Here is a 22,598-nt window from a genome sequence, read left to right as displayed (position 1 = left end):
TAAAATGCAATTATCTCCAAAACCGTTTTATAATATTTGAATGACAAGAAAATAAATTTGAATGACTAATGAAATATCAAAAACATTTTGACGAAATAAAAACTCTCCTCGCAGAACAAATATCAAACAAAATGTCATATCCAGATCAGCCATTCTGAGCCATGTGTGACTTCTCAAACTTTGGAGTTGGCGCCGCACTCTTATAATCACATAGAGGAACAAAAAATGATCCTAATCTCAGCAAATTCAATATTTTTTACACAAGTTGAATTTAGACTCTCTACACTTATGAGAGAAGGAACAGCTATAATATATACACTCACAGAATATGAATTTTCAATCCTTGGATCAAAATATCCAACAGTTTTATTTACTGATCATAAACCAATAATTTTTCTATTTGCACCAAAATCAAACCCAAATCATACAGTTTATAGATTTCAACTTATCTTAACGAAATTTCTAAACCTACATAAAGTTTGGACAGCAGGAAAAAACCTTGCTTTACCACTTAGTCCAAATACACCACCCGAATTAATAAGACCTTAAAGGTAAACAACCATAGAAATACCGCAAAAACCAAAATTCTTCCTTCCAAAAGACGAACAATCACCACGACTAAAATGCAAGTATGCAGCAAGAACCGATCCATCCCGACAATAGATAAATAAATAATTTGGAGCATTTTCCATTGTACCTCGATTGCCAAAGTAAGTATTACGAAGTTGCTTTATTAGGAAAATCTACATTTAAACTAACACCATACCCATCATCGATCAAAAACAATACAGAACAAAATTCATATAAGCAAAAGTTATATAGAAGAAACCTATTCCCTTGAATCGAAAAAAAATTAATTGATAGCATAAATTTACCAGGATCTCCTGATTTAATTTTCAAATTCACCATAAATAAATTTTTTAATCTAGAAGACCCCTAAATAATATACATATCTCAGAAAACAAAAATCAAAACATCTTCTCACCAATCACAGAAACAATCACACTAAAAACGACATTAAAAACTTCTCCATATCAATCACAGAATCAATAACACTAGAAGTACTACAAAAATATCAAAATCTTGACCCCGTCATCAGACGACTTAAGTCCTGACATAAACATAAAACAAAACCTATAAAACCAGATATCACAATCTCATGGAATAAAACACTACCTAGATTTTTTTCGAAATCTTAACACTACAACAATCAACGAAAACACTGATCTCCAGGAATATCATACTCCAGAAACAAAAGTACCTTTTCTACCATTAAGCATGATCTTGAAAGCATTTCACATTTCACATTCCTTAAAAACAAAAAGACATGCAGGATCTGAAAAAACATACTCAAATTTTATTCAAACTTTTATAATTTCCACATACACCCATTTCGATAAAAATTTTAAGCAATGATTGAATAACGTGTCAATAGAGCAAACCATATCCATACCACAAACTTTTAGCAGAAAAACGAGATTTTAAAGGAAAAACTTTATAACACAGGATATCATTTGATACATAAGGCCCCATATCGCCCTCTTCAGGAAGAAAACCATACATAATGCTAATAGTTGATGCATTTACTCACTCTGTAGCGCTCATCCCTGTACCTCATTGTAATGCTTATTATGCATACACAACACTTTATGAACACTAGATAGCCAAATTTGAACTACCAGAAAAGCTTTTTACAGATAAGGGTAATGATTTCATAAGCAATGACATCATCACATAATGTCAACTCTATAATATTGAACATGAACCCCGAACATCTCGTGCCCCATGGGCTAATGGTTTAGTCGAAGGGTTGAACAGTTCCCTACAAGAATACCTTAGATGTAATATCAGTGGAAATGATACCAAATACACCGACTGTTCGGCTGACGTAAAGCTGTTCCCATTAGCATATAATTCACAAATAACAACAACTCCAGGACTGTCTCCATATGAAATGGTTTTCAATCGAAAACCCCGAAAACCAATAATCATCACAGCGAACTCCTCAAAAAACGCACAAGGTTATTGTCAATCTACAAAAGGTTCAATTTGTTACAATCTACCACTACATACCCTCGATAAAGATCGTTTTGATCAACCACAAATCCTAAAATTAGCCTCTGGAACGCATACAGTAAGAATTTTAAACCGAGAAAAAAAAAACTTATTACGAAGACAAAAGTTTCAATCCCAAATAAATTTGCGTTTTACACCTGCTACTAATTTAAAAATAGGAACACATTCCTAATCCCAAAAGTATACAGAAACGTATAACCAATCACTATAACCTATCCTCAAAGGACCATACCAAATAATTGAAAAACCCACAGATGTTACATATAAACTTATTGATCCTAACAAAAAAGGAAATATTCAAAATAGAAGCAATCTTTCACCATATTACCCAAAAGAACATGCCCTTCGCGAATTAACTCAATTGTACTCCTTTACAGCCTTAAATTGTAGACAAAAACCTCAAAACATGACAAACAACAAACAAGTCATTTATAAAATCATTAACCGATTCAAATCAAAAACAAGTCACTGAAAAGAAAAAATCAAAAAATGCCCAAAACCCAATACCTCAAAAACAAAAGATTAAACGCACACTAGAAAAAAAATTTAGCACCAGAAACAGAAAAAAAATCACAACAACGCTATTCATCACGACTCAGAAGTCAACCATGAAAAGATTATAAAACTTTTATTCCACCTAAAATATTGAAAAAGTAGAATTTCAGAAACCGGATTCTGAGACCAATTTCATTAGCCGTCAAACTGCTAACTTCAAATAGATCTGGAAAAATAACTAGAAGACCTCCAGGTCAAAACTAAGCAATACCTTCATATTTGATAACTAAAATAAGTATAATATAAATGTTACAATCCTCACCTATCACTCAGTACCAAAATCAACAAAATTGTCTCAAATTACAACCCGCATTTCCGCAAAAAGGAAAAATTAAACAAGCCTAAAGACAAAATCTGACATGATTAATTGGTTTATGATCGAAGTATCTTCAAAAAACCCTTTACCATTCAATATACAAAAACAAAACTAGGAAGCTCATGCCCAAATCTCCAGACTTTCGTTCACGAAAAACATCCTATACTCAACTCACTTGTCAAAAATTAATAAACAGTCCGACCACACCAGACTTCTAACCCGAAAAAAAATAAAATTATTTCAAGGAAGACAAATAACTTCTCGAATGCTTTTCTCCAGGCCAATTCAATTTTTCAAGATTTCAAATCATTTCAAAATTCCTTTTATTTTTTGAAAAATTTGAGAACTTTGCAGTTTTTTATCATTGGCATCCTAGAATTAGCAGTTCTCCTTTTGGTAACTTCTAGCCCCTTTGTAATTTTCTACTTTCTCATAAAAACCTGCTATAACTTCTCAAAAATTCTTGACCACCTCATCAAATTTCAACAACCTTATAAATTTACAACATTTATTTAACAAGAAAGACATCATTGTAATTTTTGTCTCCTTTCTAGTCTCCCTCATCCTAAGAATTTGCAAATGCATAAAAAAGGCAATTATTACTTTCGCATTAGCAACAATTCTCCTGATATTTTTTTTTCAAAGATTAATATAGACAACATAGGTTTAATTAAGAAAAAATATATATATATACATATCAAAACAACCAAAATTGCAAATCAACATCTAAATAAGTAGTCCTCACCAACCACAACATCGCAAGACCCCCCAACAAAACCAACATCGAACAAGCCTACCCCAATCATCTACACGTTTCATCATTCGAAGAAAGACGCGCATCATTATCCGAATCTTTGATACCAGCAACTCTTCAAGCACCCCTAAATGAACCACAATACGAACTAACATATAACTTTTACCCCTCACTTCAATGAAATCTTAACAAAGTTGACATCTCAGCCAAATTCAAAATTTAACATCTACAATAGATAGACAAATTATCCATCCCCGAAGAAATAGAAACTTTGCAACACCCAGAGTTCGCTTTAATATACCTTCATCACCCTCTTCGACCCCTTTGGGTCTTTCTAGCAATACAATACAAAGTACTCCCCCATCACTACAAACACTTTCACAACAAAATACCCCAAATATCCCATTGGACTATTTAGGATAGGGTCAACATCAACTTCTGAACCAATTCGTGAAAATCCTTTTAAACCCCAAAACGTCTTCCACATTGGATGACACAAGCATTCTTCCAAGGCGAACCAAACTTTGTGAACGAAACCAAGGACATTTCATCCGATATCTCTTTATTCCTACCAGAAACGCTAGCCTTACCATCAATCCCTTCAGTAACAGGTCAAATTGCAACCACAACGTTCCCCTAAATTTCCCTACATATCTCAACGATCGATAGCGAGAACTTCTAAGAATATACCTTTACGATTAGACTGGAATACATTTGTAGCAGCCCTCCTCTATTTCGCCAACATCTTGATAGTAATAGGCTACATAAATGGGCACTAAGCCAAACACAACACAGACACGACATTCACAAAGATATACAAGAACATAATATACAAATCCTTACTCAAGATAACTTAACTCTTAAATTACAGAAAAAAAACAGTAAAACTAAATAACTTAGTCCATCATCCACTACCTCGAGCCCCACCATAAATTACAGCTCCATCTGAACGCCCTCCATTTATCGAAAAAAAAACTTTTCTTTAAAAACGATAGATATACAAAAAAGACGATGATGTTAGATATATAACACTCTACAATCCATATTCAGGTTTATCTTACACATGTATCTTTCAATATTTTTTTCCTTAAAACACTTTCCCCCCTTGTACTCTTAGAAGCCACATCTCATCAAAACGTTTCGATGAAAACCAACAAAAAAAAACACTAGATAAATTAGCAATAAATCAAGTAACACAATGTGAATCCGAAACACAAAATATAGAATCAAGAAATATAGTAGCAGCAATTTACTCAAAAGCACGAGCTACAACCCTAATAGGATATTTTTGCACAGCAAAGTTTCCAGAAAAGAAAGTACATTGCTCACACGTCTCAAATTGAAATAAATACAGACTCGATCACGAATCCTTTTACAAAAACAACATAGAAAGACTTTTGCATCTTAATCCTGAAGATTGCAAAAACGAACTACGACGATTAAAAGTAACCACAACTAGATGCACAAACCGCAAATTAGTAAAATTTCAAGTTTTGCCAGACTCCGCGCATCAAGCAGAACTTGAAAGATACCAAGTTCAAATTAAATTAGACTATAAATACCCGTACCACGGTGCGCACGGACGTTTAACTTATGGCTTACTTGATTTAAAAAAATTAGATACCACACATAGGAATTAATATCTCCTCGTATTGTAAAGTCGACACAAAGAAGAAAGGCTACCAAGAAACAATGTTTTTTTATTGGAAAATCCAATTGTAAAAAAAACAACTAATACGTTTCTTAAGAAACGATACTATTCTGTATCAAAAAATACGCTTAATTTGTAAAAATGACCAAGGCTAATGCAATCCTACCACTCGCACAAGCAGCTATTGTTTGGTACACAGAAGACACGTCACCACATTTCAAGTTGCTAAAATTCACGCAAGACTGATACAATTTCACCAAATATACTCTATTGAAACCACCACATTTGAAAACATCAACCCTGATAGGTTTAGATCGAATAGGCAAAACTAGATTAATATTGAAGGTATTGACTGTATAAATCTTAACGTGAAAAATACCGTCAACAAGATATTTCACCAATTAATATCTTTAGTTTTGTAATTATAAAAAACGAGTTCCTGGCTTTTCTAGGACCCTACTATATATATAAAAAAAATTCACATAAATGTATTGCGCATGTAATGCATATTCCTTTCAATAGGGAGAAGAGGAGTCCAAAAAAACTAAACGTAGCGTATAATATAGCCAACTTTTATAACATATAGTAGAGCCATCCTAGAAACGCTAGAAGTTCGTTTTTTAAATTTACAAGTAAACACACAAGTAAGTGTAGCACGCATAAATTTGCAGGATTTTTGAAATATTTTCTAATTCAATCAACAACATTTTCCTTGACGCTCAAATTAGCGAATTCAATCAGAAACTAACTACAAAACCAAACGCATAAGATACTTCGAAGAACAATAAAAATTGAACACCTATGGCACCACCACAGTTATACCACCTACATAATAATCAGCCTTTTTTGTTAGTACTACGAAATTAAAGAAACAAAATAGCAATAACAGAACACACTTCTCGAGGTCATAGTTACCCACAAAGCCCAGTATCGCATATAGCACTCCACCAATCAAGCATTGATGACACATAGAAGCAGATTGTAGATTGTAGAACAACCACACACAACAAATTTTTGCTCTCAAATCAACCATCTTTTTAACACACGATGAGCCGACAGATTAGATCCCTCAACCTTTCCCTTTCCTATCTATCCAACCTTTAACGTCTGATGAATATAGCCTGGTTCTTGCACTTCCTTGGACTTCACACTATCACTTTACTAACCCATTAGCCATTCCCTCATACAGCACCCCCGAAGACAACAAATTATGCCAATCCCGACTCCACAACCTAACGATAGCACTTCACGAAAATCAATTCACCACAACCGGACCTAACCAAACACAATTTACAGATTCATAGCACAACGCGCAAATAGATTCTCCATCAACAACTATGATCTGGCAAAAACACGCTACATGGAAGATACCTCGAATGAGGAAGACGCTAATGTTAACCCATAACTAACAGAAAAACTCTTAGTTAAATCCGAATAAGTATTCCACATAGATAGTGCTAAAAAAATTCGAAAACGTCATCGCTACAGCACTAAAAATACTAAAGCATGAGGCATACTTTAATAAATTTAACCATTTCGCACTAATTTTTTTACTTCCTTACACCTAAGGAACGTGACATACACTAATCTCTATGGCAACCGTCGTATTAATGATCCCATTCGCCGAATGCACATATTTTTCACACTGACCAAGTCGTTTGATGTTGTTGACTCTCACGCACTAATTGTCCCCCGGGAATATATACAGCCCATTGAAGTCTGTATACTAGAATAGATCAATAGCACTAAATATAACCATAACTTGAATAATTTAATCCGAAACAAACGTCATGAATACTCACTGGATAACGATGAACTAAACATCATCAGAGCGCTGGAGCTTCTCTGGCCACTACTTCAAATTAAAAACATCATCCGTATGCTTGCGAAACTTTTCGCATCATCAGACACAACCCGCACAAACTTCCCCAAAGGATTGTTTCTTGATGAAAGCCCTCCGTAAGTATGCATTACATTTCAACAAAAAATAAAGCAAAACACTCACTATTTTTTTTTATAAACTTCTCACTTTCTTTTTTTGGATTTCACCTATCATTCATCTAAAAAGAAAAAATCCAAATAAAAAAATAGTAAACTCTTTTTTCTAAGCTTTTAAGTTTCTATTTAACAATGACAAGGAATTAATAACGCAGTAACTTTCAATACAACAGCAGTATATTAAGAACTTGGCAGTGAATTCTTAAAATTACAAAGAAATTAAATGAAAACAAACCCTTTTATGTGAAATTTCTTAGGTCATTTTTTAATATTTATTCACTCTTCAACAATTCACACTCTCTTTATTTGCCAATTCGTACAACTCGCCCACGAAGAATTGTTTAATAATTTGATTTCAAGTTTCAGATCTAAATGATAACAACTCTAACTTGTTTTCACACGTTTCAAAGTTTCCTTTAACCCGGTTCGAAGGAATTATAAGAGTAGGCTTAAGCTATATGATGCAAGGTAAACGCAATATGATGTAAATGTTCTTAGAGCCCAAGGAACGAGCAGCAAAGGAGATGAAAACTCGATTAAATTCCGACTCTGGAATGGCAAATCTATTGGTTTGTTGCCATAGTCACTACCCTCAAAGGAGTTAAAATATGTACTAGACATTCCAGCAAAAGAAACCATTGAAAAAGACAAATGGCCACCTCGATGATGATCTCAACTATCGATCCTAGTCACTTGGCACTTCACACGGAAGGGTCAACTTCATCTTACACGTAGTTTCGCTCTAAGCTTAACGAAATCGACACATCTTTGCATCGATTTAGAATCTCGACACAATCACTCAAGACGACCCAGGATCAAAAGAGACCCCACCTTTGGAACCCGGACAACTGTTCTTCTCTTCTCTACACAAACATCTACATCTCTCCGTTCTTCACGAAGTCACTGCTCCAACTACTACAAAAGAAATCTCTCCATCCATCCTTCACTACGATAAACCATTTAAAAACTTAAAATCTCTAAGCCCCGAATGAGTGGAACCAGTTCTGGACTAGTATATTTAAAAAACTATCCCTATAAAACATTACTTACTAACCGATCTTATTCCATCACTAACACTGACAATTATTTGCAAGTGCTGAAACTTCTTGTAGTTTCAGCACCAGAACAATTTTAACAAATCTTACACTACAGTTGTTCTGTTTTGGACAAACTCCAAGACTAACTCGCAAATACCAATATAAACTAGATCTATTGAGACTAGGAGATAAAAGAGTAAGATTAAGATTGGTAATAGACTAAGAAGTTTCACGAGTCTATCCGGCCGAAAATAACACCGTGACGAACAGACGGTGTACCTTATCTGAAATTACTCTATGAGAAAGCTACCTCTGGCTTAAACTCAAGAGAGAGAGAGAGAGAGAGAGAGAGAGAGAGAGAGAGAGAGACAAAGAGAGAAAGAGAGAGAAAGAGATAGAGAGAGAGAGAGAGAGAGAGAGAGAAAGAGAGAAGAAAAAGAAAAACAAGAAGATGATGATAATGAAGAAAAAGAAGGAGAAAAAAGGCGGTCGCCTCATTCATTGGGCATGCCCTCCGTTCCGTGGATACTTGTGATGTTGCATGCCATGTTCGTTTTGCCATCTAAATTATTTGGTTACGATAAGCTTCAAGTGACCTTTGTTTCCAATCTCATTTTCACCAGCTTTCTGAAATGAAACATTTCATTTGCATTACAATTTAAAGTTTGAAATTGTTACACATTTCAGTTTTGGTACGCGCTGGTTGCTGAAGAGCCTTGGAATGTAATTTTAGCAGCATTGATAAATTTTGTGTGTCTGATCATTGATCCAGTTTAAACCACGGAAGACTCTTCAAAACACTCTCCAAGTTTCTTTTACTCTTAACTAATTTTGTTTTATGTTTAACTAACCGTCCCCAGATATTTTGCACTAAGTTAGCAGAATCAATCTACGCTCATCCTTTTTTAATTGTGCTGGAAAAAAATTCGGCTGGAAGCTCACACTATCAAAACAAATTTTCATTTAATTTTTTACTGAATTTACAGGAATCAAAATTACTAGAAAAAACTTCAGTCTTCAGAGAGGAGTGTTGTGAAGTTAATTGCCATAGAGAGCGAAAAAATTAAGTTAATGTTGTGAAATTAAGTTAGTGTTGTGAAAAATAATGTACTAAGAGAGCGAAAAAGAAATACTTTTGTTTCAAAAAAAACTTTTTTTTGAGTTGGAAATTTGCAGTTTTGGCAGTTCGTGAGTCGAATTTGGATTTTTGTTGGGGTTTTCATTCTGAGTTGCGTTAATACTTAACATGTTTTGCTGTTGTTAAAAACGTTACAAAATTTTTTACGTGATTGTATTTAATTTCTACACTCTCCTGCGAAGCATCGCTATCTTTGATGAAAGTTTCGCAAACGTCAGAAATTTGTATTTTCTCAAAAAATTTTTTGTTTTCAAAAAGAATTTTAAAAAATCTTTGAAAATTTTTTTATTCATTTGCAATGAAGTATTTTTTAAAATTTTTTGATGAGGTTATTGTGCAGATTAAAACTAATTAAGAGTGGAATTTATGTTTTAACTATTGAACAGTCTTTAAAGTTTTAAAGTTTCTGAGCTCATTGTTCATCACACGTACCACCTGCTCAAAAACCTTTCCTTTTCGCTTCATTTTCTTGCAACAGTACAAGCCAATATTTGTTCTGCCTTCTCTTTTTTCACTATTGACTTCATTAGTATTAATCCACCTTGTTTGCCAATTCAAGGTAAAGTTACTTGTGTTTTTTTTGCCTGCACTTTTTTAAAATCTTGGTTAGTGATTGCTTGGCGTGTAATGTTCTCTTTGTCATTTTTGGTGGTTTTTTGTGCTTTTTTTGTCCAATTCAATTGATTTTAGCAAATAGCTTCTAGAACTTCTGATTAGCCTTGTTTTTGCAATTGTTGAGCACAAAACTAATTTTATCTCTAGATCGAATCCTGAATTAGTTTTAAAAGTTAAAATCCAATTGTTAATCTCGACATTCAACACAATCAATATGTTTTTCATTGCAGCCTAAGTCGCGAATAAACAGCATTTGAATGAGAGAATTGAATGTGATGTGAAAATTGAACGCAAAAATCATCCTAAGCCAGGAAAAAGGTACGCACAACTTCTGTTAATTTAGTAATTGAAAAAATTATAGCATCAAATACTTGTGGTGTAAAAAGTTTGTTTCTATAGTGGAGCTTTTTTCGTGCTACAGTAAATTGATACTTGAAAGGTTCAATGACAATAGAAAAACTCAAAAAATCGTTTGAATATTTTTGTCTGACTTTTTACTTTACGAAGTTTTAACAAAATTATGCGTCTAAGCAAGCACCATCCCATACTAACAAGAAATAATTACAATCGATTTTATATAGATAATGTAGCAGAAACCTTAAAAAGTCGATTTAGCTTAAACACAAATGTAGCTTAACAATCTGTTTCAATCGGTTCTAAATTGATTTAAATACTTTTTTGTCAACAATTTTAAATGACTTAAACAATTTTAAACTTAAACAATTTTAACAAACTTAAACACATACTATACAGATTATTTTATACACATAATATATGGACTTTTTTCTATATCCATTTTATACACAAAATATACAGATTATCAACGAGTGAAAAAATACATAAGTTTTTTATTATAAGCTTTTCAATTGATTTTTTGTTTTGATACTTTGCCTGAAAATAAGTCATGAAGTACTAATATCTAAACTTTTTGTACCAAAAATGATTTTTTTAAAATCATATGGAACTTTCCAAACAAAATTGGGCCAAGAACAGTGATAATAAAAACGACATTTGAGTTGTACTTCTCATAACCGCAGAAACACTTAGTATAGCGCAATTTGAAAGAGAATCCCTTAAACACAAAAAATTTGGGGTGAAAAATCTCCTCAAGTCACTTTTGCTCTCTGTGGTTCTCCTTCAAATTTTCTTGCGTAGAAATTTTGATCAAGCTTCTAAACAAAAAATTATGTTAAATCAGTTTTATTGAGATTTTGATGAGTTTAACAACCTTGCAAAAGTCCATTTAATTCGATTTAAACGCATTATTTATGCAATAAGATTAACTTTTTTCTTCCACAAAAATCCATTTATTCCATTCTAAATCGATATACATACCTGAAGGGGCTATCAAACCTCGATTTCTATACAAAATTTATCTCTATAAAAATGTATTTAAATCGATTTCAACCTCAAGTTTGTCAGTGCGGGATGTGAGTTTTTCATGAACACTTCGGGTAGCTAACTTTGAAGGCTCCGCTCTAGAAGCGCATTAAATAAACTCGAAGATATATTTTTCGTTCTTAATCTTTTACCTGTATTACTAAAATATCCATTTTTTACTTGTCTTTTACCTGTTACCTGCCCATATTATTTTGCCAGAAGTATCAACTTTTTGAGCTACATGCGCTGCAGCATGGGCCCTTCTTGCAGGAACTTTTTCTTGAGATCAGTTGTCAAATTACTTGAACAAACAGCTTTATTTCAGAACCAACAAAATATGGCGTATGACAAACGATGTCGCCATTCTCAAAGTGCGCAACCACACGTTCGCTTCTCACCAAATTTTACCTCCTTGTCCTTTCTATGTCACCGACTGCACTATTCTCGGCTTCTGTGGAACGGGAAGTACCCATTCCAACACACATTGGGCTCCAAGTAAGAGTTTGCAATGCGTTGAATTTGGAAACCGCGTTCACGAAATAAATGCGACAGTTTCCTTTCAAAATAATTACAAAAAAATGATTTTAAGACTTTTCTAGCCGACACTCATCGAAAGCTTCGGAGGACTGAGGAGGAAAATTCAATAACCATAATTGTTTGCACATGTTTTGTCCAGTATTTTGTCAACTTAAGTGAAACAATAGATGAGTTTAAAAATTAAAAAGCCTCAGGTTACACTGTCTTTTTCTACTGTAAACGCACAGAATCCTAGACAAAACAATTACAAAACTTCTAATTACTCATGTTTTTTCTTCCAGTTCTCCACAACTTTCGATGAGTGTCGACCAGAAAGGTCTTTAAATGATTTTTTGAGAATTATCTTGGAAGTAAACTGAGGTACAAGCGCTTATAAAATATTTCATCAATTATAATATATAAATTATCAATTATTCGTTTTATTTATAACAAAAAAATCAATATCTATAACTCGATGTCAAGAGAAAGCGGTGTAACTTTTGCATTTTGCTCAAGATACCTTAATGTTTAATATCAAATTATCAAAAAGTTTTTGGGCTTTTCTTTTTTTGCCACTCAGAGTAAATTAACAGAATTTTTCCCCACATTAAGAATTCAAAAATGAAGCGAACACTTCTCGCGATTTATTTGGCTGAAATAGAGATAGTTCATGAGTAACAATTTAGAAGTAATTTGGAATTTTATGTACGATCAAGAGTGGATTTAAAACTTTTTCGAAATGGATTTTAAAATGGAGGGGGAGGGAGTTTTATGTTAAGCGAACACTCCCAAAACATCTTAAAGATCCTTATTTTGTCAAAGATTCTGCTGCTAGCAAATTTCTGAAAGCAAGCAACCTTACCAAAAAAGAGGCCGTAAAACTTATTTTTGGGTAGAAGGTTTCGGTAAAAGAAATGGCATACCGCGTTTCTTTGCCCCTTCCTCAAATATTAAAATTATGGTATCTTAGGGTCTAATAACGCGCCTTTAGACAAAAAAAAGTAGCTAGTTCAACCAAAACGCTGAATTTTTTTTGCAAGCATTTTGATTTAAGTTCAATTTTAAGGTAGAATAAAAAATCATTCTTTGAGATTAAAGATAAATAGCCGGATCTTGTGCAAACAGAACAGTTTTTTTCGACCTCGCAAGTTTTTATGACAAAACATATTATAAGAGAGACATAAATTTCTTTTGTTACTTTTTAATCTGGCTTAAATAATCAATATCTAATTACTAAGAATTTCAAAACTGTCCATTTTGTGATATAAAACAAACTCAAAAAATTCAATATTTAAATTTTCTACACTTTCAGAAGTGTAGCTGTTGTAAGCGTCATTTTCTATTCTTCCATCTTGACTGGCTGAATTAGACCAAAATCTATTTACTAAGAATTTCAAATCAATTTGTTTGGTAATCTAAAAAGAACTCAAGAAACATCAGTTTTTATTTTTCCACACCCTTTCCACTGTGAATTTTTTTTTCTCTTCTTCAATCTCAACTGGCTGATTAAAACTATTATCTATTTACTAATATTTCAAAACATTTTTTTTCGGGATGAAAAACAAATTTAAGAAAGAAACTTCAGAACTAAATTTTTCTAGTTTTTTTGATGCGAATATCAGTTTTATACTCTTGTACCTGGAATGGCGTATTCAAATCAATTTCAATTTACTGAGAATTTCAAAACAGTTTTTTTTGTGATATGAAAAAAAAAAATTCACAAATTTAAGAAAGAAACTTCAGAACTAAATTTTTTTTAGTTTTTTTGATGCGAATATCAGTTTTATACTCTTGTACCTGGAATGGCGTATTCAAATCAATTTCAATTTACTGAGAATTTCAAAACAGTTTTTTTTTGTTTTTTTTTGTTCTTTCCACTGTGAATTTTTTTTTTCTTCTTCAATCTCAACTGGCTGATTAAAACTATTATCTATTTACTAATATTTCAAAACATTTTTTTTCGGGATGAAAAACAAATTTAAGAAAGAAACTTCAGAACTAAATTTTTCTAGTTTTTTTGATGCGAATATCAGTTTTATACTTTTGTACCTGGAATGGCGTATTCAAATCAATTTCAATTTACTGAGAATTTCAAAACAGTTTTTTTGTGATATGAAACTTCAGTCCATAATTTTTCCACTTTTTTCTGTTGTGAAAGTCAGTTTTCTCTTTTGATCTCGACTGGCTAGTTGAAATCAATATCTTTTTATTAATGATTCAAAATGTCTGTTTTGTTATTTAAAATGAACTCAAGCAACTTCAGTCTTTATTTTGCACACAACTTTTCCGTTGTGAAATTCATTTTTCTCTTCTTCAATCTCGATTGGCTGATTAAAATCAATATCTATTGACTAAGATTTTCAAAACAATCTATTGTGTGATGAAAAAGGATTTCATGAAAACTCAGTCTTCAATATTGGTTGGCTAACTCAAATCAATATCTAATTACTAAGAATTTCAAAACTATCTATTGTGTGTTATAAAACTAATTCAAAAAACTTCAGTCCTCTAATTTTTCTTTATGTTTTCCGTTGTGAAAATCAGTTTTCTATTCTTCCATCTTGACTGGCTAATCAACATCATTATCTATTGAGTAAGAACTTCAAGGCAACCTAATCTGTGAACCAAAATTAATTCAAGAAACTTCAGTCCTTAGTTTTTTACACTTTTTCCATCTTTTTATCTTTTTCAGCTATCAATGTTCGATTATAGAATTCCAATTTATAAAAAGTGGTTGAAGGAAAAAATTCAGCTTTGCTCATTTTAGTTTCGAACGAGCTCAAAGAAATTTTGCTGTTCCAAAAAGCACCCAGGTGCTGGGACTTCCTAACGGGAAACCGACCAGATCTATTATATACAAGGAGGCTGCATGGTCGTAATGTGGACAATATTTATTACGGCGACAGTGGGGGACCTCTTTACGTGTTCGGAGAATTTCCTGAAAACGAACCAGGCCCGACTCTTTTTTAAAACTCAAATTATCGAATTATTTTCTTCGACCTTTTCATTAGGCAAGATTCATTCAAATAATTTCTGTTTTTCAAACAAAAAAAATGCAAAAAAAAAACATTTCAACATTCATTTCAGCGGCCGAACCAATATTTCAAAAGCTTAATTTATGAAAAAAAAATGCAGCAATGCAGAAAGTTTTGTAAAACAGGGTCTTCCAAGAAAAAGAGCTGCAATTGATTTTTCCAAGAAACAAATGAACACAAAAACTTTGAACGTAGAATTACGTTATTTTTTTGTAATTTCGCTTGGAGCTTTTGTAAGTAATTTTGCTTGGAGATGAAAATTTTTTAAAAAGAGTATAACCATAGCATGTGTTTATGGAGTGGCTAGTTTCTTTGGTGGCCTAACATATTACGCTTTTGGCAAGAAATGGTTTGACTGCTATATTGGAGGAAGTTTCTTCACAAGTGTGCCTCACTTCTCTAGGTGGATTGCAGGGATGATTTTTTATGAGGAAAATGGTCATTTCCAAGACGAAGAGTCACTAGACTACCAGTTAGCTAATTTGTAGAACTTCATAAACACTGAATATACATTTTTCAGCCGCGGTGCTTCAAAAAAAAATGTTTTTTTTTTCAAATCGTGACTTCATCAATGTACAGTGCTTGGAACAGGCCAAAGTAAGATTAAAGCTTGGCCTTATTTGAATACCATGTTGCAACCGTGGTCAAATTGTTATGACTATACAAAGACTATAGTTTATCCTGATTACTAGAGTCAAATTATTAGGTTGTAGTAACCGCGCGATCTCAAGGACCTTGCTTCAGCTCTTGTTGCGGATATATTTGGTAGGAATATTAAATAGAAATGGAAAAAAAGTTTTTTTCTTTTTTTGCTATCTTCTTTTTTTTTCTCTGAACTTATCATCAAACTCTCAGTAGCTGCGTAATGTACTCTTATTCTATCCACTCCGTTCTCGTATTTTGTATAAACTATTAGTTTGAGTTTGATTAAATAATGTTCAAAAAATATTATACATATAATATTATGGAAAGATAACTTCTCTTTATTTTTCGTTTCCGTACCCTTAGTCATAAAACAGTTTTCTTTTGCAATGTTCTGTGGTGCCATTGTAATTACATTTGGAATATTATACTGAAAACCAATTTACTCTGAGACGTTTTGACAAATGTGTTTTTCCCTAACCCAAGTAATAACCAACTACTAAAAAAAAAAAATTGCCCGCCAATCTGCGTTTCTATTTGCAGCAAGAGTGAAAATTATCTTGGTTTTTAATGATCCAAATAATAATAAATAAGTGAAACCGCAAAGTTGCTACTTTTTTTCCTTCTTTGTTGTTTTGGATTCCACACGCAAATAAATATAACACTGTAACGTTAAAAATTGCTCCAAAATTAGACGAATTTGCGGAAAACGCAACAATTTTTGTGGAATCCGGAACAGTTTGAAGAGTCCACAAACAACTAATACAAAAAAGGTACGTTACAGTTCAGTTGTTGCGGAACCCGTAATTGTATAGGGAATTGGTAACTGGTACCATATATAATTACGTCTTGAAGTTACATAATTAAGTAAAATCTGTTTTTGTGGGTCTTCAGAGAGACTGTGCAACAGTTCTAATCAACAACTTGTACTCATCAGTTAAATCTCAAATACTGAAAAAATTAACATTTTTCCGACGTCACATACTAAAAGAATAATATATATCCAATCTTGAATACTAGAAAAAAGGAAACCAAGCTATTTCATGGGGTATAAAGCTGAATTATAAACATAGTTGATTCCAAACACTAATTATTCCAAAAACTAATTTTATATAAATGGGCGATCATTCCAAACGCACGTTGATCTTATTTGAACTTGTAAAGCCTTTTGTTACACTAAAACTGATTCTTATGCAAGAAGAATAGAGATAGAGTCCAAGCTGCTCTTTTACGGTTTCCCTACCACCAACCATTACGAGGCCAAGCTTTTCGTGAAATGTAGGCGAATTCTTTAAAAAGCCAAAAACAGAAATGTTGCGGAGACCGCAATATTGCCAGTTTCGTTTGAGCTTCTCTGCAGTTTTGGAATCCACGGACAAATAGCTAAATCACTGTATTGCTACGAGTTGATTGAAAAGCAGGCAATTTTGCGGAATCTACAACAAAATTTGCGGAATCCGGAACAATTTGTGGAATCCACAAACAGCTGATAATAAGTGTAGTGACCTTAAGTTGTCCTGGAATCCGCAAACTTTAAGCGGAATCCGCATAAATTTGCAGAACATACATATATTTGCGGAATCTGCTTACTTTTACGGATTCCGGAACAACTAGAAATTTTCGCTCGTTGCGGAACCCGCGATGAAATTAATGTGCCGACTAAATTTAAGTTACAGGCATTTGTACCCAAAATCCGCGGAAATTTTGTACGTGAAATCTCTTCACGTTTTGTGTTTATAGATTTATCTCTGGAATCCAGGAATATACAGACGCAATATTTTGCGCCTATTCAGTGTACAGCTTGGCCTCGCAATGGATGCCCTAATAAAACACGACTTATTGAATTATAAATAAAAAATAGTTAAAACTACAAATCAGGAATCAGTTCTACAATCCTATAATGTGAAGCCAAAAAATGGCCGAAGGCTGGAATCAAGTTATGCAGTTGGGGATGGGTTATGCTCACCCAAGAGTATCAAAATTCAATCAGCAGACTGAAGAAAGGAAATAATCATCAAAAAATGTCTGGTTTGGTTAAAATCCGGAGAAAAATTAAATAAGAAAAATTAAATAAATGTCCTAAATTCCAACAATTGCAGCAAAACTTATCAGAAACTCCTTAAAACTATCAAAACAGTGATATAATTTTGCAGCTCGAAGCTCTTTCGATCCGTAATAACATAGTATATCGAACAAAATTCGATGCATCAAAGGCTCATATAATTACCTGCTTTTTTATTTCAACTTTCGATCAAAAGAAAACACAATTTTCCTGTGTCTTTTTGTGAGTTAGCCTCTCGTTAAGAACTTGCGAGTAGCATTTTTTCAGAGTTTTTTTTGCGAGTTGTCAAGTCAACCTGATGTTGGATAGATTCTGCTTAGACATTTGTCTGCTGATGAGATGATGGGGGATTTAATTGTTTCTCATAATCCCCGCTTTGCCGTTTTTTTAAATGGCTTTGTGGTGCTTTCTCGTTAAGAGTCGTGGCTTCTGTTTTTGTTAAAAATCGTTGCCTGGGCTTCCAACATGAATGGGTTTCCACCAATTTCAGTGTCTGGCATAATGTTCTCCAGCACTGACGCTTGAGACTAGCTGTCGATGGAGACTTGACCGAGACTCTGAGATACGATTCTGAGTATCACAATTCGGACAGCTTCCTTTTCTTCTTCGAAGAAACATGATCTAGCATACTCGGATTCTCTCTAAGAAGGCAATTAGGGGGACAAAAGCATCTATGGCTGTGGTGACGGCCATCTCGTTTCTAGTCTTTTCTCATGCATATTTATTGTCCGTGTAGATAATCAAAATGGATTGGGCCTCTCCAATTTAGCCTCTCCAATTAAGTTTGTAGCATGTTCGTTTTTAATCCTTCCACATCGCATCCACGGTAATTCATACCCTAAAAGAGCGATGTCAAGGTTTCAGACCGCGGTTGTTTCAAGGGAGCTAACTACAGGTTCCCTTTTCTTTATTTTGACTGCAAAGCAGTGCTTTAGATTTCCATTCAGCTCTCCCCAGCTGCTTTTGTTTCAAGGGGTGCAGAACCGAGTCATTTGGAGTGGAATTTCTGTGCTGGTTGCCGAGGTTTCTAGCTAGGTGGTCACTGGTGATTGCAGCAAGCTGTCTGGCGAATGTTTTAAGCTCTGTACTCACGCTTAAAAGCAAAGAGTAACAAACAGTATTTAGGACTATTTGTTCATATGTGTCTTAAATTAACTTCATTGACTTGTCAGAAGTCGTCATTTATTATATCATCCAAAATTATATTCGCACCCAATAATTTATTAGTTATTTACTGGAATTTACCGCTTTTTCCAGTAATTCACGAGAAAGATTATTCATATCATAAATGTCCTCGGAGAGGGCATAAGTTACGGAGACCAGATGGTTTAAGGCTTGGTATTACAATTGCAAGTGACGTCTAAAAAAAAATCCGGTTTTGGTTCTACTAAAGCTAGTTTCACCGCGCGCCTAGTAAGTGTTCCTAACGCTGTTTTGATTACGCACAAGTGCGCAATGCCATCAGGTTTATGAGGTCATGTTTTTCTATGACTTCCTCTGTTTGGTTCCACTTGGTTCGTCTGGTCGAGGTTGGAGCGTATTCTTTCAGTAGTCGCTTCCAGACGCTGTCTAGTCGGTCCTTGGTTAGCTTCCAGGATTTGTTGCTTAGTTTGTTGGTATTTGTTTGGCCGTAGAATGAAGCTGCGGGAGCGTAAATGAATGGCCTCCCAAGTAGGAAGTGGTTAGGTGTAAGTGGTAAGGTATTATTAATATCGCCACTTGCATGGGTCTTGAGTTGATGAGGCCTTCGCATTCTACTACAAAAATTGAAAAAAGATCCCTGGAAAGTCTGTCCGATTCTCGATTCAAAAAAAAACGTTTGATGATCGAAACGAGGCGTTCCCACACCCCACTGAAATGAAGAGCAGATGGTGGGTTAAGACGCCAGTCAATTGACTTCAGCTGAAGCTTAGTTGCTATTTCGTCTTTGTTGATATTTAAGGGTTGTTTCTTGATTTGTTTACGTGCGGCGACAAAGTATGCTGCGTTATCCGAAAGAATTGGTTTAGGAGAACGACGTCGTGCCATGAATCTAGAATCGCTGTCAAGAAACTTTCAGTTGTCAGATTGTCGCTAGTTTTCAGGTGGATTGCAAGCGTTGTTAAACAAGTAAAGAGACAAATTTAGTTCTTTTCGGTGGTATCACTTTTAGCAATGTAGAATGGACCAATGTAGTCAAGTCCAACGTTCTTGAAGGGATATGGATTAGTTACCGGGCCATCGAAGCGCTGTGCAGGTGGATCAGCCATGAGAGGGTTTAAATTTTTTTCCTTGAGAGCGGCGGCCGGCACAAGAAACAGTGGTGGCGAATGCGTCTCAAGGCTTTTCTGAGACCCAAAATTATGAAGCTTTGTTGCAAGTAGTGTCATACAAATCCGGTGCCGAGGGGCATGCATTTATAATGTGCGTTTTTGATCATATTTTGAATTGAAGGTTCCTTTGCATACAGAATAATAAGGTACTTAGTTGAATCTGGCATTGGTGAATGTCTCAATCGTCCTCGCGCACGAATAAGATTACCATCCATAAATGGTGAGTATGGCAGTAAAGCATCTTTGTGGTCTAATGCTTTGTGAGTAGTTAAACGTTTAATAGTATCGGTGTAAGTAGCGTGTTGTGATTGCCCGTAGAGAAAAGTTTTCGCCATCTCCCGGTCGTCTATTCTTAAATCGCGTTTTCGTTTTTGCTGAATGTCCTTGAACTGTACAACACGAGCAGTTGCGCGGAGTAGACAAAACCAATCGGAAAATCTCAAGACTTCAAGGATTGGTTCACTTTTTGCGCTAGTATAAAAGTTTTCGCGTTTCACCATAGCGTTGGTTGCACTGTCGACTTTTATTGCAGTATTTCTCTCCTCATCTGTAGTTGTGAAAACCGGTTGAGTAACTGCGTTAACCTGCAGTTTTGGATGAGGCCATTCAGATTTTGGTAAGAGTAGAAATTCTGGTGGTTGCAACCAAAATTGTTCGGCGTCCTGAAGCTAGTACATCTTGTAGCGTGATCGGCCGGGTTCTGTTTACCGGGTAAATGATGCCACTGTTGGGCTTCAGAAACGGACAGAATTTTGTTGATTCTATTTTAACAGTGTTATTTCTGCTTTTCCTGATTGTTAATCCATGAAACTATTGTCGTACTATCCGTCCAGTAGTGAATGGCGTTGAAAGTTAGTCGAGATTCTTCGTTTGTAAATTTGCAAAGACGTGCGCCAACACGGCAGCTTTCAGTTCGAGCTTGGGTATGCTTTCTTGGTTAAGTGGTGCGACACTGGTTCTTCCAATCATAATTGATGATTGTTTATGGTCTTGGTTCGAAATACAGATGTATATGCAAGCTGCCATGGCGCACTTAGAAGCATCGGTGAATACGTACTGTTGAAAAATCAAAAACAAAATTGTTTAATTTCAATGTCTCAACAAAATGACCTTGTTGATATATCTGATCCTTAAAGTCCATTTTGGAAGTTCTTGTGACTTTTACACTTTGGCCGTGCAATGGTGGTGTTTGCCGTTCTTTTAAAAAATGAAATGAACTGAACCTAAAAAACTGAAAAAGGACACTGCAAACAATAAACTTGAGACGCAACAATTTTCTCAAATTTTCTGAAAGTAAAAACAAAAACCAAATTTCTGAAGAGCCCGAACTACGCTTGTCCATTTTTAAGAAAAACAAAATTGCATATTCAAAATTGCAAATATAAGAGAAAATTCATCATATAAGAATTACTAAGAACTTCAAGATTCATAAAATTTATCTTCAATTTAATTAAAAATTAGCGTGCATATATTTGGTGCGAATAGATTTCAATAAAAACCCACAAAAACTAAACAAATGTAGCCGTTCCACTGTAACTTTTTGTTTTCAAAGTTGCGTGGTGTTTTTGGTGCGAACCGAAATAAAAGATGGGATGTATAATCATAATTGAAAACCTTATTTTTAAAATGCTGTAGTGAGTTAACTACAATTTCTGTCGGAAACACAGTCAAAAAATTTAAACAAAAACAAAAAATAAACTTGTACAATTTTGTAACATTTCATGATTTCCTCTCACTTAGGAAGCGCAAACTACAGCTTTACATTTAAATTTAAGAGCTACGATTTACTTTTTTAAACGCCCTATACGCTTTTTTGTCCTATTTGCTTGTAAGTTGGGTAAAATTGTTCGGTCAAATTGGTTTGTACTATTGAAACATTTCACTAGCTCTTGTAAGTTTTTGACCGCAAAAGGAAGGATTATTATATGATTTTCAATTCGAACACAGCAAGAAGTTCTTTCCTCGTGGGAGAAACAACGACTTCTTTGCATCAGTTTTCAAATTTAATGAACATTTTCCATGATTCAATTTAAAAACATATGCAACAGAGAGTTGAAAAAAGACAATGGACTCAAGGTAACTGAAGAGAATTGATTGTTGGTGTAGCTAGCTAGTCACTGGTGATTGCAGTGAGCTGTCTGGTGAAACTTTTAAGCTCTGTACTCACGCTTGAAAGCAGAGAGCATTAACCAGCACGGAGGGGCTCGGCCCTGTTTTTTTTTCGGAGCCAAGTTCTGGTTTTTCTCCAGGCGGTCCATCTGCTAGAGAGAAACATAAGTTTAGCGGGCAGTTTCGGTGATTTCGAGTTTATTTCTGTAGGTTGTGATGTACACATTTCATTTGAATGATTCTGCGCAAAACTTCCGAAGTTCTGAGAACAGCCAATAGACACTTTAAAAAGAGTCAATGAACGCAAGGAAAAGGAAAACCCTTTTTGTCGAAAAGTCAACTTTTAAAATTCGGTGTTTCAACAAAACGAGCTTGAAGCTTTTTGAATTCCATTTAGTGACT

At 34.3% G+C, this 22,598-nt stretch overlaps 1 protein-coding gene across 1 annotated transcript in view; it reads left to right on the top strand.

Moving 5' to 3' along the window:
- The window catches only part of LOC134846354 (chymotrypsin-like elastase family member 2A), a 34,470-nt gene extending 18,343 nt beyond the window's left edge, over positions 1-16,127 (top strand). Inside the window, exons 3-5 of the mRNA XM_063863671.1 lie at positions 11,846-12,015; positions 14,804-14,989; positions 15,357-16,127. Of these exons, the coding sequence (XP_063719741.1) occupies positions 11,846-12,015; positions 14,804-14,989; positions 15,357-15,559 (559 nt within the window). The 3' untranslated portion in view covers positions 15,560-16,127. The remainder of the gene's footprint in view (positions 1-11,845; positions 12,016-14,803; positions 14,990-15,356) is intronic.
- The last annotated feature ends 6,471 nt before the right edge of the window (positions 16,128-22,598 follow it).

Source organism: Symsagittifera roscoffensis, chromosome 5, assembly GCF_963678635.1.
Source record: "Symsagittifera roscoffensis chromosome 5, txSymRosc1.1, whole genome shotgun sequence".
Taxonomy (NCBI): Eukaryota; Metazoa; Xenacoelomorpha; order Acoela; family Convolutidae; genus Symsagittifera; species Symsagittifera roscoffensis.
This window is presented reverse-complemented; position numbering and strand designations above follow the sequence as displayed.